This window comes from Globicephala melas, chromosome 4 (genome assembly GCF_963455315.2).
Source record: "Globicephala melas chromosome 4, mGloMel1.2, whole genome shotgun sequence".
Taxonomy (NCBI): Eukaryota; Metazoa; Chordata; class Mammalia; order Artiodactyla; family Delphinidae; genus Globicephala; species Globicephala melas.
Window position 1 is genome coordinate 1998758 of NC_083317.1, and position 17141 is coordinate 2015898.

Consider the following 17141-nt stretch of genomic DNA (forward strand, 5'->3'; position numbering starts at 1 on the left):
AATCGCCAGGATGCTCCCCAAACTGTCTCTTACAGGGGGACACAGCTACAGAGGGCCGCAAGCGTGACGCTGCAGAGAGCCCTCCTTCCGCGTGCTCCCTTAAAGGAGCCAAGTGCAGCGCAGAACCCCCGCAGAGCCCCCGCGGCCCACTCACCGGCCAGCGGCTCCACGTGCAGCTGCGGCTCCTGCGAATACACGTCATACTGCACCAGCGGGTAGATGTGAGGAAGGACGAACCACACCGGGCCCACCGAGGCGCACAGCTGCCGCAGCGTGTAGGTTCCCGGCTCCTTGGCCTGGGGGCAAAACCGAGCATTTGCACAGCCGTCCCCGTTCCTGCAGTGACGAGTTTCTCAAGGGGAAGCTGAGCCATAATCTCTGAAGTGACCGTTTTTCTCACCCTCTTTATCCTGCTGCTCTGTGCTAACACGTCTACACGCGGGCTGTTCAAAAGATCCCTCAGCATCTCTCAATTGAGGACTTTCTGAGTAACTGATGCTTAAGTTTGACTTTATGCTTAATAATGCATTCTCAATTTAATAAGCTTTATCTGTGGCTTTCTCTTCTGCAAAAGGTATTTAATGGAGGCAGGGAGCATGAAATTTAAAACCTGCTCTAAGACTAGACTAAAAACACACATGGCAAATAGCTGCACTTTCCACTGGCCTCTTGGGTCAGTGGAACTAACAGAAGCCGCTGCACTGGAGGAAGATCTGTATCAGAACGGGCCAGAAACAACTGTTTTGACATCCATCCGTGCAGCCACAAAAGGAGAAGAGAGTTGAACATGAAAGCGCCACCTTCTCTGAAACTTCCTCATTTTAGCAAATGAGGGTGTTTTCTAATACAAAGGGAAAAGTCTAACTAAATCCAGTGAGAACACAAATAATTACCCATGTCAAGAACTTCATTCAAAATTTATCACCTGCCTTACAATTATATAAGTACAAAAGGTTTTTTCAAAACATCAGTCTGTTTTTCTTTAAGGATAAAAATCAAAGCCAGGTTAACAGGACAGAGACGTCTACTGGATTCCCAGCTTCTTCAGAGGGTTCCTGCACGTGCCACCCGCTCCGGCCCCCCTTGAAGAAAACTCCCCGCCCAACACACACCTGCGTCCTGAACGTGATTGCGTTGGGCCCCGGCTCCAGGGTCACGGCGGTGCACTTCAGCACGTGGGCCCCAGACTCCAGGGCGGCACCTGAGGGCGCTTCCAGGGACGCGCCACTCTCCTGCTTCCTTAGGAGCACGTGGACATTTTTGCAGATAATCCCTGTCGTGTGCAAGGAATTGTCGGAAGGACTTCTCTCAAACATCTCGCAGAGCTCCAGCGCGGGCAGGCTGTTCTGGGATGTGGGGAAAGGCGAGGTCTCTGCCGGGAAGCTGACAATCCCGTTGGCCGTCTTGTGCTTGGTGAGCCACTCAGCAGTCTTCCGGTAGTTGTTTTTCTCGATGCTGAAGTGGACGTTGATGGCAATCTGCTCCGCGTGGACAGGCACGGGCATCTGACTGCACACGGTTATCTCCACGGACAAGACACCACCCACGTGGACCACAGCATTGGAAGGGGTAAAATGGAGGTCTCTCAGTTGTGCGAAAGGATGCATAGGGAGCACTATTTTGTGACCTGTGAACACACAGTGCCATGTTTCGCTTCCTAAGTCACACTCCCAGGTGCTGTAGAGACTGCAGGGCTGGGCACCAGCGGGCCCGCGGGAAGCTACGCGTGCAGAAGAGACGGTCAGACCCTCCCAACCCTGTGCCACCCTCACACACCAGAGTTATTTTGTCAAAAAGAGAACAGAAACACATGCCTAGATGACTCCTGGAAATCGTAAGACCTGAAGAAATTAAGGTTTCTAACTCCTGTTTTGGCAAACCCAAGAGAAATACAGGTCAACTAACTCCTCAATTTCAAAACAAGATTTGTAAAGTCCAATTCCTAGAGCTGTTCCAGGGGATTCCACCACCTTCCCACGCACAGAAAGATTCTCCAGTAAAGATGCCCAAACCCCCCTGTACATCTGGAAATGAACCCAGGTGTGTGCCACCCTGTGAGGCCAGCCAGTGAAGTGAGAAGCCAGGAGGGCAGCAGGTCCCCAGCCCCAGAGGCACCGTCAGGGGAGAACCCACTGCATCCTCCAACTTCCTTTCCACAAGCACTGGTGTGTCTAGAACATCCACAAGGCCACTGGACTGACCAGTAAGGGAGACGGTGCCGAGACTGATGCCATAAAATCATAAGAAAACAGGGACAATCATGGAGTATTTTCTTCACGGAGACGCCATGGAAAGCTGGCAGGAAAAGCGTAACCGCACAGTCTCACGTGTGTGCCACACACAGCAGATTCGGCACACAGCTCTACAATGACCAGTCTGGGCACATTAAAGGCTCTAAAACACAAATCAGTACCACGCTGCCCCTGAGAAACCCATGCAGATGGCTTGATGTGTGTGACGCGCACCCCAGCAGGCAACGACCACAGCAACCAGAAGCCAAAACCTCTGGAAACACTGGCTTTCAAGCAGTTAGCAACCGCTATGGACTGAATGCGGTCCCGCCAAAATTCTTAAGTGGAAGCTCTATCCCCCAGCGGGCCCTCTGGGAGAGAGTTAGGGTTTGATGAGGTCATGAGGGATGCATGCCCTTGTAGGAGGATGCACCAGACAGCCCTCTCCGCCTCTCCCCCCACCTCCCTTCCCCCCACTTCCTCCCTCCCTCTCTCTGAGTCTCTCCATTTCTCCCCCATCTCTCCCCGCACCTCCCTTCCTGCTCCCTCCCTCTCTCTGAGTCTCTCTCTCCACCTCCCTTCCACGCCACCCCCACCCCTTGCCTTGAAGGGACAAGCCAGGAAGAGGGGCCTCATCAGAAACCCACCCTGCTGGCATCCTGACCTCAGATGTCAGCCTCCAGAACTGTGAGAAAATAAACACCCGCTGTTGAAGCGTCCAGTCTGCGGCATTTTGTTATGGCTGCTCGAGCTGACTAAGACAGTGACTATTTTAAATAAATACTCTTCTTGATAAACTGAACACGAGAAGCTAAATATTACAATAAAGTTAATCTTACTACGCGGCAATTCTTAAAGTATATTTGCCAAAACATTTAGCCTGAACCTAAGGCTTTGAGATCTACCTTGCTGTTGGACATTCCCATAAGGAAATACTCAAGAAACTTCAGACGGTGAGACAGTCTATGAGACAAGCGGCTCGATGTCTTTAAAAAGTCAGTGCCTTACAACCCTGTTGTCAAACAACCGCTGAAGGGATGAACACAGTGTGGTCCATCCATACCACGGAATATTATTCAGTCACAAAAAGGAATGAAATGCTGACACGCTACAACACAGTTGAGTTCTGAAAACACTGTGCTGAGTGAAATAAGCCGGTCACAACAAACACATGTTGTATGATTCCATTTACGTGAAACACCCAGAGCACACATCTTCAGAGACAGGAAGTGGGTCAGTGGTTCCCGGGGACTCGGGGTAGGAAGTGGATCAGTGGTTCCCGGGGACTCGGGACAGGAAGAGGATCAGTGGTTCCCGGGGACTCGGGACAGGAAGTGGATCAGTGGTTCCCGGGGACTCGGGACAGGAAGAGGATCAGTGGTTCCCGGGGACTCGGGATAGGAAGTGGATCAGTGGTTCCCGGGGACTTGGGGGGATAGGGGGTGGTAGGAGGAGGTTGGGAGGAAGTAAGTGTGGGGTTTCTTTCGGGTGATAAAAATGCTCCAACACTGACTGTGGGACGGGTACACATGTCTGTGACGACACCAAAAGCCACAGAGTCGTATACTGCACGCTGTGAACCCTATCTCAATAAAGCTGTTGTATTTTAAAAGGTCAGTGTCTGGAAAAGAGGAAGAAAACAAGATGGAAAGACTGTTCTAAGTTAAAGGAGAACTGAGATACAACAATCAAATGCAGTGTGTGACCCCTGACTGGACAAGTAGGGTCCAATTATTTTGAATATAAAATAAGTTGTAAAAACACTTTTCAAGACAATGGGGTAGATCTGAAAAGGGGCTAACTTGGTAGCCCGACTTAGAACCTTGTCGGTCTGTGGGCAGGGTGGTTAGGGGATCACCTTTGTTTTCAGAAGATGCTACACTGTTCCAGGGTCTGGAGCTGCTCTGAAGTTCAGCAAAAAGAAAAAAGAAAGATATAGACACACATTTGCTACACAGCAAAACGTTAACAACTGCTGAATCTAGGTGGTCAGTATAGAGTACACACGCTGTATTATCGTGTTTGCTTTTCTACGACATCTGAAATTTTTCATAGCAATGTTTGAAAACAAGCCTTACCTGGGCTGTCTGCCTGCTGGCTGGCGAAGCTGAGAATCTCTCTGCAGAAGTACTCCCGCTCGTTCCCAGTCAGGTGCCGGTCGCTGGCCAGGAGGCTGCTGGTCTGAAGGTAGCTGGGTGCAGGGTCAAGGGGCCTGAGAGGACCACGCGCTGGGGCACTGCGCACACAGCCCCTCCAGTCCCCAGAGGGTGCATCCCGACGGGTGTTCCCCTTTTTCTAGGGTGTTAGGAACTCAAGCAGAGGTCAGATACGCTGACTAGGCACCAGCGTCTATCCAACACAGTACGCGTGTTGAGGCAGGCTTTTCTCTCCTAGTTATCAGGTGCTCCTTAAACCCTCAATGGTGGGCCATACAGAGAGAAAGCAATCCTCCTACTTCATGAACATATTCAACGTAAAGGATACTTTTCAATTTGCCCAAGGTGTTTCTGACATTCAGCTAGCTGCTTCCTTGTGTGTGTGATAGGCAGTGCCCAGCCCTCAGCCAGGTAATTCTTCAAGGCTCCCTGAAGATAGATTTCTGCCTTCTGGGGAGACTTCTTCCTCCTTGCAAATAAACAAACAGAAGCTTTCATTATGGGGCGTGATAATCAACAAACTCAGACATGACCTTCCACGGCCTGCTCTCCACCCTTGACAGCCCCACACCATGAAGCTGGCGCCACCTGCAGACAGTCCTTCTCTGGCCACCCCTCCATATAAGAAAGAACAAGAAATGAGGAACACCTAACTGGACCTGAGAACTGCGCTCAGGCTGAGAACCCCACACACGCTGTTTGCCCAGCGTCCTACACGGCCAGAGAGCCTTCAGAGCTGAATCTCCAGATAAGAACGTGAGGGCACCATTCACGATTTCAAGCTGGCCTCAGAACACCAAGCGTGAAGAAAGCGGACGGCTTTGTCCATAGGCACACAACCAGTTATGGAGGAAGCTTCGAAACCTGGGCTCGGGGCCACACCAACTGCTGAGGACAGGCCAACACAGAGTGGCCTACACAGGCCAGCCGACAGGGGAGCCTGACTCAAGTTGGAAACTCAGGCAAAAGCGCTGAGCAGGTTTCAAAGATTTACAGAGAACTACGAGGAACTTAAATATCAACACCTATCACCCAAATTTAAACCCTCAAGACGTTCAGAATATAACAAAGTTTAAAACCCAATTAATGAGAGCTTGCCAAAGCTTCAGTGACAACGTGGATGCCCCGGCCTTTCCCAGAGGTTTGGGGCTACTGACTTCACGGGACGAAGGCCAACACCAAACAAGCAGTCGCTCTCTAAGCATGCTGGGACAACATCCCAGGCTTACTTCTGAAGCAATGAGAGTTTCCAAATTCTCAAATAAATTTTAAACCTATCAGTTACATGTGTCGGTTTCTATAGACTTTTATGGTCCTCTCCCCCATTATTTTATTTTATTTATTTAATTAAAAAAATAAATTTATTTATTTTTGGCTGCGTTGGGTCTTCGTTGCTGCATGTGGGCTTTCTCTAGTTGCGGCGAGCAGGAGCTGTTCTTCGTTGCGGTGCACGGGCTTCTCATTGAGATGGCTTCTCTTGTTGTGGAGCACGGGCTCTAGGTGCACAGGCTTCAGTAGTTGTGGCTCACGGGCTCTAGAGCGCAGGCTCAGTAGTTGTGGCGCACGGGCTTAGTTGCTCCGCGGCATGTGGGATCTTCCCAGACCAGGGCTCGAACCCGTGTCCCCTGCATTGGCAGACGGATTCTTAACCACTGCGCCACCAGGGAAGTCCTCCCCCATTTTTTAAAGGGGTCAGAACCCTCTATATACTTCTTCAGTTACCATCTCCAGCCAAAGATTCTTACACTGTAGAGCTGGAAGGGAGGGCATTTGTCATCCAGTCGCCGTAGACCCAGGCCGAGGGTCACCTGGCTAGTCCATGGTCAAGCTAGAACCAGGACCCAAGTCTCCAGTTAGCAGACCAGCATCACCCCACTGCAGCTCCAAGCCTCAGCTCACAGCACCTGAGGACATGGCTACTGATTTAGTCATCAGATACACTAGCTGGAGACTAAGGAGAGCCGACCTCCAGCCCCAGCATTACTCAGCTGTGCAACTGACTCCCTGCTCCAATCACACCTGAAACACTAGGAAGTTCACTTAGATGATCTACAAATCCCTTCGGAGCCCTGCAATCAGTTAAAGTAAATTATTCTTCCTTGTTTCATCTAATGAAATGACTGACTACAGATTTCAAGATACCATTTCAAACACACATTTCTTTTGAGAAAATGTAAACGTCTTTTCCCTCATAATCTGTATCTCTTCCCAGTGCCTTGAACTAGCAGTTACACTGCCAGCAGGGGTTCTTTATCAAACACGTGAGAAACATGCCACACTTTTAGTCTTTTCTCTGGAATCCACTCCAAAGCTGGAGCCAGACTAGAAATGCTCAGTGTCTGCACACCCCAGCTCACAAGCACTCAAGGCTCAGCCCTCCCTCATGGACCTGACACAGCACGTGCTTCACGTCACTGACCTCGAGGCTTTCAATCCTCTGAGGAGGCATTTAACAGCAACTGGAGAAAATGCTATAGAACACAAACTATGTATCACATATAACAGTACATATATTATCTATATGTATATAATATTTACATATAAGTTCATTAAATTAATTAAATGAAAGAAAAAGATCAGTAACAATTATTAAGGGTAATAAGCTGAACTCACTCTGGTTTTCAAAGAAATTTTCTTAAGAAGTGATGAGTGGTTAACAGTTCACATTTTTTGTTCTACAAGGTTATGTACACTTCACATTAGCTCCTACATAACAAACCTCTTACTACACGTGAGATGTCTGAAATTCAAAGAAAAGTTCAAAATCAATTACATGTAAAACTCCGCCAGATCCTTTCCAACGAACTTAGCGGATCGAATTCTCCCAATACTCGTATACATTTCAATGGTGGCATGGGACAAGTCCTGCGGAAAAGCAAAGAACCAAATAATTCTACTTTAAATTTAATGCTAGACAAATCCTACATTTATTTACCCAAGGCTGAAGCAAAAGACTTCCTTATTAATATAACATAATTTTTTTACTTTGTATCTCTTTTTGTGTTATTTGATTTTTATGTAATAGTGATTTATACAAAGTCATTAACTTGTACATAAACTATAAATCATAATAATAAAAGAAACGTGAACTCAGCAGGCACAGAATAATTTTTTTCAAAGTATTTTCCATCTGTGGGTAACATTTTTCATATTTTTCTCACATTCTGGATGACAGAGACAGTATTATAGACTACTGTCAAATGCTGTTGAATTAACCAAGACTCGGGAAGGCAGACGGTCCACCGACGGTCTACTGCACTGCTTTCTAAGACTGTCCAAATTTAAGTCCTTTAAAATGAAGTACAATAGCTCTGTTCAGGTTCAAATTGTTCCTCTGTACACAGAAAACCATTCACTATCCTTTCTTACAATTTCTGTTCTACTGAATGAGCAATACCATTGTGAACAAAATTATAAATATCCAAAGATGCTTTTATGCCTATTTATGGCGCCATGGATACTAATAAACCAACTATTCCAGCTTTCATGCACAACTCCCTAGGGTACCAAAGAAACTTCAAAGGCCAACAAGAAGGAGGTTCCAAATACCAGCTCATTCCCAACTCAAAAGGTCACCAAGTAGCAAAGTCTAGTAGAGGGGGGCTTTCTGCCATGGGCAGGCAGGGAAGATTTGTAATACTTACTAAGTAGTGTTTTTCAAAAGCTTCTACTGATGATAACGCTTCTTTGAGTTTCTTATACGGACTCTGAGCAGTGTTGGCTTAAACAGAAAGAAATAAGAGCCCTTATTCATCTTCATTATGTCCAGTCATACGAGCTTACATTGCGCCTCGAATGTCTGATGTTTATGGAAATCACAGACAACCCATTCCAACTGAAACTACGTTATTACTTACATTCTTGTCTAATTAATATACTCATGAAATAGTCTAAACCCTTCAAGTAATACTTTTATCTTTAATTGAGACTAGAATTTTTTAAGTACGTGTTACAAATCCTACAATGAATTAAATTACTTCCAAAATGATTTGATGTGGTCTCAGGTGGAAACAGTGTAATACACACATAGCGCATTTTCCCTGACAAACTGATTCAATCCAGCAAGAGGCCTCTCAGGCCATTAGGTATGCTCTACTTCAGCAACAGTTTTGCTAAATCATACTCATCACGGTGTTCCTACCCAAAAGAATTAGTAACGTTCCTTTCAAAGTGCTTTATTACCTAGGGGGTAATTTACTCAATAAAAGGATTTGTCTGGCCATATCATTAGAAAAATAATCATCTGTAATTCAGAGGAAGCCTGGTGCATTTAAACTTCACTGTGGTCTGTAAAAAGGCATGATCAGCTCATTTACGCCTACAAGAAACTCAGACACATTTTTAAGAATCGCTACAATTTCTTTCTTTTTTTTTTCTTTGGCCACACCGCACCGGCATGCGGGATCTCAGTTCCCTGACCACGGATGGAACCCACGCCCCCTGCAGTGGAAGCGCGAAGTCCTAGCCACCAGACCACCAGGCAAGTCCCACAATTTCTTAAACTATTTCTGACATTTTTTTATGCTATTAAAAGCTAAAATATCCTATGTATTAATCTGGTCAGCTAATAATGAGTGTAATTTCCCAAATGGTGAGTAACTATATCACGGAACCCAAATTATATGTGCCAGTTACAGCCGACATTCTCATTGCTTTCCACCACGTGTACGGGGACATCTCAAAAAGTACCTGTTTCAGGCCGTTCAGCTCCCAAGCCCGCCAAAAGATCAACCGTCCTGTTGAGGTCTTCTGAGTTAGGTCCCTGTTCTGACACAAGTCCACACAGATAGCCCAAGGACTTTAGCTGTTGAGATAAACCCCAAATTTCAATTAATTTGCCGTAAGAGTCAGCAGAGAATTTACAAATTTAAATATGAAGTTAAAACCATCTAAATACTAGAAGAAATTTAGCTTTCCTATCCAAATGATTCTCATCTGGATATGAAAATATATCTTACTGGGATCATTTCAAACTCAAACCTTCTACGTAATAATCCTCAGAGCGGCTGACGTTGGTCACCCCCAGCCTGTGCTGTTCGCCCACGCTCTCCCAAGCTTGCCCCACCTCAACCCCTCCCCCGGCAGGCCTTCCTGCTGCGCGCTCGGGACTACTGTCATTTTCTGCACTTCTGCACACGGTTGCACGCTCACCCTGCCTTGTCCCCCCACCCATTCCTGGAGCAGAAGCCTGCCTTTAGCACGAGCGCAGCGAGCGCCTGATGTCTGCCAGATACAGCGATACTGGCAGGGAACGACTGCATCCACGCTGCTCCTAGACGCACCCTGAAGTAGCCAGAGCTGCCTGTGCAGGGACCAGGTGAGCAGCACTTCTCCAAACAGCTAACTCCGTCCCCCAGCCCCGCAGGCAGAGCCCTGGCCGAGGCTCACATGGGCGCTGGGGCAGTTACCTTCTCTGTGGCGTAGCTCCACAGACCCACGGTGTGGGCGATGTTTGAGTCTATCTGTGCCCGGTCGCAACACCCTTCTATCCTCTGCAGCACCTCCAAGCAGCTCAGGAACACCCAGCAATCCAGGGCACCGGGCGGCACGGAGACCTGGGGGCACAGGCGCGGGCGTGTGAGGAGAGCGCTGGGGGAAGCACTTGCGCCCGCTTGCCCTCCTTTGCCCCTCCAAGCAGCTACCCAGTCTCTGCAAAACTACAGGAAAGAGAAACGGGACCTGTAGAGCAGGCCACCTACGGGAGGAAAGGAGCGATCTGTGTCCAAATACACTATTTGGTGTCATATTTCTGATGATACTGAGTGACCTGGCAGGGATGTAACTTGCAATCATGTACTTTAACAGCTTATTAACAAAAGAAGCCTACAAAAAGGCGACTGTCATCACGTAGTCTACGTTTGAACACTGGTCACCTCTCAGTTTAAAGAGCATATAAGGTGAAGGTGGGAAGCTAAGACCTCAGATGACCACTTGATCACATTTCAGAAGATCATGTTCAACGCTAGAAATCTAAATATTAAGTAAATATTAGATGATATTTAGGAATTGCTATTAATTTTTTAAGTATAATTATGTTTGTAAAAAAGAGCACCTGTTGCTTAGAGATACAATAAAATGTTATCAGAAATTCAAAAGCATCTACTGTATGTGACTGATTCTAAAATGGACTTCTTTTCTACGTTTCAGTGTTTTTGACATAGGGATGCCTCACAGTCAAGGGCATCTTAACACTCACACTCGGCAGAGTAGACTGTCTTCTTGGTGGCACTAATATCATGAGGTATCTTACAACTGGTGTCCTAGCTTTGGTGAGACATGCTCATTAGTCCTATTCAAAGTGGGAAAGTAAGAGGTGCTGCTACATCAGGTGACAAGGGAAGAGCCGCATAAGCTGATGAGACTGACTTATGTAAGAAGGGCTCCTTCCACACACCCTGAGCACAAACAAAAGGACGTGGCACCAACTGGAGAGAACAGGGAGTGCTATTAAATGTTCCTATAAATGCTAAATTGCCCTGTCTTTGAAAAATGAGACAAACTGCTTAGATCCTTTGAAAAAAATCAGTATAGAAAACAAATTACATGACCAGAAGCAACTTTCATCAAGTGGTACAACTGACTCTCTTGCCCAGAGTGGAGCACCCTCAAAGGGAGGCACAGACAGCTGGTGGTAGGATGCAGCTCGGGGACCCTGGACAGAGCACGTGCCTCCCCGCGATCAAACTGGGCGAGCTCCGCAGGGCGCGCAGCCGAGGTGGGCGCACGCACTCCAACAAACACACGAGGGGTGCCAACAGCCCACAGGGTTCTCACCCAGGAGCCACACATCTACAGACAGCAGCAGCCCGTGTCCCTGGGAAGGCCGCCCACCCCAGCACCCACGCTGCCTGCACCTGGCAAAGAGCAAGCCCCGCCCCCGCGTGAGGGCCAAGCCCCGGCCGGAACCGTGCGGCGCGCTGGGCGTCTCACAGCTCGCACACCCTAACAGGAAGGGCGCGGGCGCCTTTCCATGGGCTCCGGGTCCCTCTGGACAATTTCCTTCGTGAACAACAGACATTTCAAAACTGATTCCTTATCATGCACCGTTTAGTTTTCTCCGAGCCTCTCTCTTCTTCTGCTGTCAGTGTTACTGGTCACGGCAAGAGCCGCTTTACCATTTTCCAAGCATACAATTAAAGGCATTCTTTTCATTCTCTTTTGCTAAAACTACCTTTTTAAATATAACCCAAATACCGAAAAACCCAGCGTCCTAACGTGAACACGGAGGGGCCGCCCCGTTGGAGGGCCGCGGCCGCCACACGCTTCCCGACACAACATCTGTGCTTCCTCTTGCACCTGTACACGAAATCAACAGGTGGGTATTCTTCGGTGTCTGACTGCTCCAGCTAAACTTTACGTTCATGAGACTCCGGGTTCATTTGTTCCCACTGCCAGACGCCAGTCTGCTGTCTGAACAGACGGCAGTCACCGTTTCCCTTGTACGTGATGGACATTTGGGTTATTTCCGGTTCTAGCAGTCACGAACGATGCCACCACGAGCATCCCGGCACTGTCTCCTGGACACCTGTGAACACCCTCCGTGCAGACCTGGGGGGAGACTGCCGGCTCACAGGGCACGCACAGGTCTGGCTCCAGCAGACACCGCCGAACCGTTTTCCAAAGTCGTGGCGCCAACTCCCAGTCTCCTCGTCAAGGAGGGAGTTCCAGCTTCTCCCCCGTCACTAACACTTGTCAGGTCTTTCCACTTCAGCCACTGGGGGGCTTCACTGTGGTGGAAGTTTGCATTTCCCTATAATTAATGCGATGGGGCACCTTTCATATGCCTACTGGCCATCTGGATAGCTTCATTTGCCTATTTTCTATGCGTCAGTCTTCTAAGCTGATCTGCAGCTCTTCCCATATCCTGGGCGAGAGCCCTTCCTGACCGCACAGCTTGCGGCCCCGTCACCCCCTCTGCGGTGCTGACTGATGAAGAGAAGCTCTGATTTCCATGCACTTCCTTTCTGGCCAGTGCCTTTCTGTCCTGTTTCAGAAACACCTGGTAACCTGAAGCATGTAAAGGTGCTCTCCCATATTATCTTGCAGAAGCTTTGTTGTTTTATCTTTCATAGAATAATCATCACTCGTGGCTGGCGTGAGACTCGGCTGACCCGGAACCGTGTATTCACTGAGTTTCACCTCATATACCCAGGCTCTACCCCAGCGCCTGGGCTCAGGCCTCGGCTTCCCCTCGGACTCTTCTCCGCGCCTCCTCCTAGCCCTTCGCTTCTCTCCGCCTCCACCTCCAGGTCCTAACACCTTGCACGCGCCCCGGCTTCAAACCCAGCAACGGCTTCCCGATAGCTACAGAATAAAATCCAACCCTCCAGATGACGCGCACTTTCGAAACCTGGCTTCCAGCACCTCTGGAGCCTCCCCTCCAAGCCCTGGCTCACCTGTTAAGTTCTAGCAAGACTAAGCTCCTTCAGAGTTCTTTAAGTAACAGTGAATTTTCTCTGCCTGAAACGCACTCTACTCTCTCTGCACCTGCCACCCAAGCCACGTCCACCTGGTGGATCCCGACTCAGCCCTCCACAGGGCAGGGGTTGGTCTGTCTCGCTCTCTGCTAAAAACACGGTGCCTAGAATAAATGCTTGCTTGGCACAAAACAGGTGCCCAGCGGATAACTGCTGGACGCATGTATCTTTTAAAACCTAGCGCACACGAGACCACCTCTGCAGACCTTCCCTGGCACACGTTAGGCGCTGCCGACACGCTCACGCAAGCTGCCCCTCCCTGCTTGACACCCCGCCACCTCCGAACATTCCGCTCTCACTGCCTGGCAGCCCCGGGCTCTGACGGCCTGCTCACCTGCTGGCCCCACGCGCCCCGCTGTGGGTTTCTTGAGGGTGGGTGGGACCCATTTCTTCCGCATTTGCGGGCCCTCCCCCCACCACTGTGTTTACCACAGTGCCCAGCAGGTTAGCAACTGTTTCTTGAATGGAACTGGGCAGTTCCTCCTCAAATGCTTTCCCCGTTCCTGCGAACCACTGGCTCTCACCGGTGCTGACACCTTGGGCCGCTACCTCCTCCTGTTGGCTCCCGCTGCTCTCCCGGTTCAGGTTCTCAGGGCTCCAGGTCCCATGAGGACCCCACCTATCCATGTGGGGAGGAGCCCGGCAGAGTGTCTGGTACACAGCAAGTACTCGACGACCCCGAGGCCCACCCCTCGGCTACACCTCTCCTTTTGTCCTCTGCGGGGCCTGAACCTTGGAACAGCAATGCCAGCTGGGCCAGTGGCCTCTCATGCCCGGCACTGGCCTGTGTCTCTAGGTCCTGAAGAGTCCCGATCCCCCTTGGCCTGCCCTGTCTGTGAACATAATGAGAACCTAAGCTCATAAAAAATAAGTCAGTACTGAGGCGAACACATCAAAACAGAAATCCTCTGGGCAGTCATTGTAACAAAAATAAAACGGCCTTCTAGAAAGTATCTTCCTTATATTGTTCTCGTTTACCAATCTGGTAAAGATTAAAATATACACACAAATTACTTTCTTTCTTATCATAGATGCAGGAAAACAGCACTGCTAGTGTGACTAAAAATGGGAAGATCTTTCTGGAAGGCAATTTGGCGATGTACACTAGAAGCGTTAAAGACACATGCATCCTTGAACTGGCCGTTCTACTTGTATGAATGCACTGCATAAAGATGCCATACAAGGATACACACTCCTGCAACTGCAGACACTACTGAACAATCCAAATGTCCGAAACAGGACCAATTAAATAAACAGCAGCTCTTCTCCAGACAGAAACGTCACAGACCAAAAAGGGAACCTCTTGCTTTAGAATAAGCAATGACATTTTCTTCTGTATATCTGTCTGTATTTTCCAAATTTATACAGAGAATATACTCAACTTTTGGTAAAGCGGGGGGAAATCTTTTAAATGTTGCAGACAAAAGAAATACTCTGTAATGGAGTCACTGGAGCTCACGCAGAACTGACATAACTTTCCAGGTGTTACTCCTTGACCCCAGCAGCTGTACGGGGTAGGTACAATTTCCATGCTCACACATTTGCAATCGGGGAGCTGGTCCCAGGCCTTAGGTGGCACCCCTGGGGTGTGACTCCAGGCCCCACCCCAGAGCTGGCATCTGGCCACCACAGTGCCTCCTACTCAGAGAAGATACTTTAAATCAACCGATAAGCCAGCCAGGAAGCTACCAGGGCATGCTTTACAAGCCGCAAGAGCAAACACACACAGCATTTTCTGCAGAAGAAATGTTACAATGAGAAACACGCAAGACGGCTGCAATACTTAGGCTTTTGGCTTTAAAAGGATGAACAACCGTAGCCTAACCCTAGAAGAACCATGTACCGGCTCAGCCTGTGCGTTGCCTGACGCCCTGGCCTATGTGCCGCGCGGCTCTGCCCGGCCCTGTGCAGCAGAACCCAAGGCTCCATGCCGGCCTCTGGCCGTGGACGTGACTGTGAACAATAATCACCAGAAAGCTAGCCAGACATAGGAAACGAGTCTAGTTTTGAGGGTACAATCAAATGTACAGGAAAAGTAAACAATTCTGAGTCTTGAATTTTCATTGTTTCCGTAAAAATTTGAAGAAACTCTAAGAATAAACTTTTCGGGTTAACTGCCAACTGCAAAGCTTAAGATGTAGCAACCCCCCGCCCCCACACTACCTAGACAAAGAATCTCAGCTGAGAAAGTTGAGAGAAGAATTCTGTGTGTGAAGCTCTGCATGCCCTCTGCAGTGTCATCTTTTGAAAGAAAGAGCCAAGATGCCGCCAGTAAGGAGTGTCCTCACTTGCCTGAAGGATGACAACAGGCTGACCGCCCTGAACTCGCGTCACCTCGTGGGTCCCCAACCCACAGGCAGCCACTGCTGGGCGCCCATCCGCAGGGCCGAGCGGGAAGGCGGGGGGCATCCCGTGCAAGCGGGCTGCTTGGGGCCCAAGCTGCTGGCCTCCGAGCTGCACTGTCGCCCTGCAGCTTGCCCCTCACAAAGGGTGCCTGACTCGGGACGGGAGCCAAGCTTGGGGCGAGAGCGGAAGGCACCTCTGAAGCACAGCAGACAGGACAGGCGGCCCCACAGGAGCGCCACGCCCAGGGCATGCCAGGCGCCCGCCGGGACCAGCGACGGTGGCTGAGGAGGCACCTCAACGGGCCCGGCTGCCCCGTCTGCTGCCCTGACACCAGGGGACACCAAGCGGGGCACGGTCACACAGCACAAGGGGGACAGGGAACGGGAAGTCGTGTCCTCGGGGACCACAGTGTGGCTCCCTCCCCAACTTCAGCACCCTGCTCGCCCTGCAGCAGAAGCAGACAAGCACCAAGAGAGGGGAAGCGCCTTCACGCAGGGAGCGAGGAAAGGGAAGAGCGCCAGCCGGGACGGGATCTGCAGGGAGCACCCGGGACGGCAGCAGCCGCCCTGGACGACAGGCGTCCCGGCCGCTGCCCCCGCCCCGCTCACACCGCCCGCCACCACTCACTCGGTTCTCTTTCCAGCCAAGAGGGTGAAAACTGACCCATTCCAGCGACTTCTACAGAACTCGGGACACAGGCCAAGCCAGGGGACCCATTGCACGGCAAGTGAGTAGGACACTGTCCCCACACGCGGCAGGCAAAGATGCTAGTAGCATCCGCTCCACACTGGCTGTCTCGGCCGCCTGCCTGGGAACTGAGTGTACCCCATCCCCGGGCGCCCTGCCTTCCAGCTTCCTTAAGGCCTGGAGGGGAAGAGAAAGAAGTGTGGGCGGCACCCTGCTCCTTGCTGCAGAGCCAGAGGCCCCCCGGTGCTCCCTCATCTCTCTGCAGCCTGGCAGTTGACTGACTAGTCAACCGTCTAAGGCAAGAAAAAGAATTTGAAAAAGAGTTTGTGACTGGCTGGGCCCAGCACTGAAGAGGCTGGCTCCGACCACTGTCTGTGGTTTCCCACACCTGCCCCCCATCTGTGCACGTCCTAAAAGTCCCTCCTGGGGTGACCCCAATTTGAAAGCGCCACGGCTGAACTGCTTGGACTCTAATACACATCCCATGTTTTTCCCCAATCCAGTAACAAAACAAAATCTCTAAGTCAGTAAACTCTCTAGGCACCCATGAACACAGGCGGCCCTGCCCCACTGATGAAGCAAAGCCCCCGCCCACCCCAGTCTGTACAGCTACACAGGAGTAGCCAAAGCAGATTATCGAAATCTACTCAGTGACAGGCAGCCACAAGAATATCATCTCAAGGTTGAAAATGTTATTTTTCCTCATACACTTGATTATATGTCCAAGGAAAAAAAATAATTCGATAAAAAGTCTTAAATTCTCAAGTTTGTGACTCAGCTAGGCTAGGCATCTCTTCTTTAAAAATTAACTAAAACAGTTTCTCTTCATTTGGGTTTTAAAAAAAAATGTGTAGATCCCTTAAGGCCATTTCACACTAAGTGTTGAGCCTGTTATTTAGTTTTCTAGGGAACACAAAACAGAAATTACTATAATATGAAAACCATCCCTAGCGCCGGTTACCCTGGGTCTTCCGTAACTGTGCCCCTGCGAGCCCTGGTGTGGAGCACGACAGAAAGGACAGTAGCCTGGCTTGGAGGATTTGATTCTGTGCCTAGCTATGTTACTTATAAGTCATCTAACCACTTCCAGACCCACTTTCCTCATTTATAAAATGGAATTAGACCATCCACTTAGTTCTTTACCAGGGAATGGGGGTGTCTATGAATCCTCTGAAATTATATGTAACATTTTGTATGTGCATATGTGCATTTTTCCGTGTAAAGAGGTCACTGAAACAAAAAAG

The 17141-nt window shown here is 49.5% G+C and overlaps 1 protein-coding gene across 5 annotated transcripts in view; it reads right to left on the bottom strand.

Moving 5' to 3' along the window:
• TRAPPC10 (trafficking protein particle complex subunit 10) overlaps positions 1-17141 on the bottom strand; it is an 88852-nt gene that overhangs the window by 20467 nt on the left and 51244 nt on the right. For all 5 annotated transcript variants that reach the window (XM_060297706.1, XM_030835543.2, XM_060297704.2 and 2 more), the window contains 8 exons: positions 9796-9942; positions 9077-9191; positions 8032-8108; positions 7161-7252; positions 4716-4856; positions 4310-4422; positions 1113-1627; positions 155-296 (listed from right to left, as the gene is read on the bottom strand). In XM_060297706.1, coding sequence (XP_060153689.1) covers positions 155-296; positions 1113-1627; positions 4310-4422; positions 4716-4856; positions 7161-7252; positions 8032-8108; positions 9077-9191; positions 9796-9942 — 1342 coding nt within the window. The remainder of the gene's footprint in view (positions 1-154; positions 297-1112; positions 1628-4309; positions 4423-4715; positions 4857-7160; positions 7253-8031; positions 8109-9076; positions 9192-9795; positions 9943-17141) is intronic.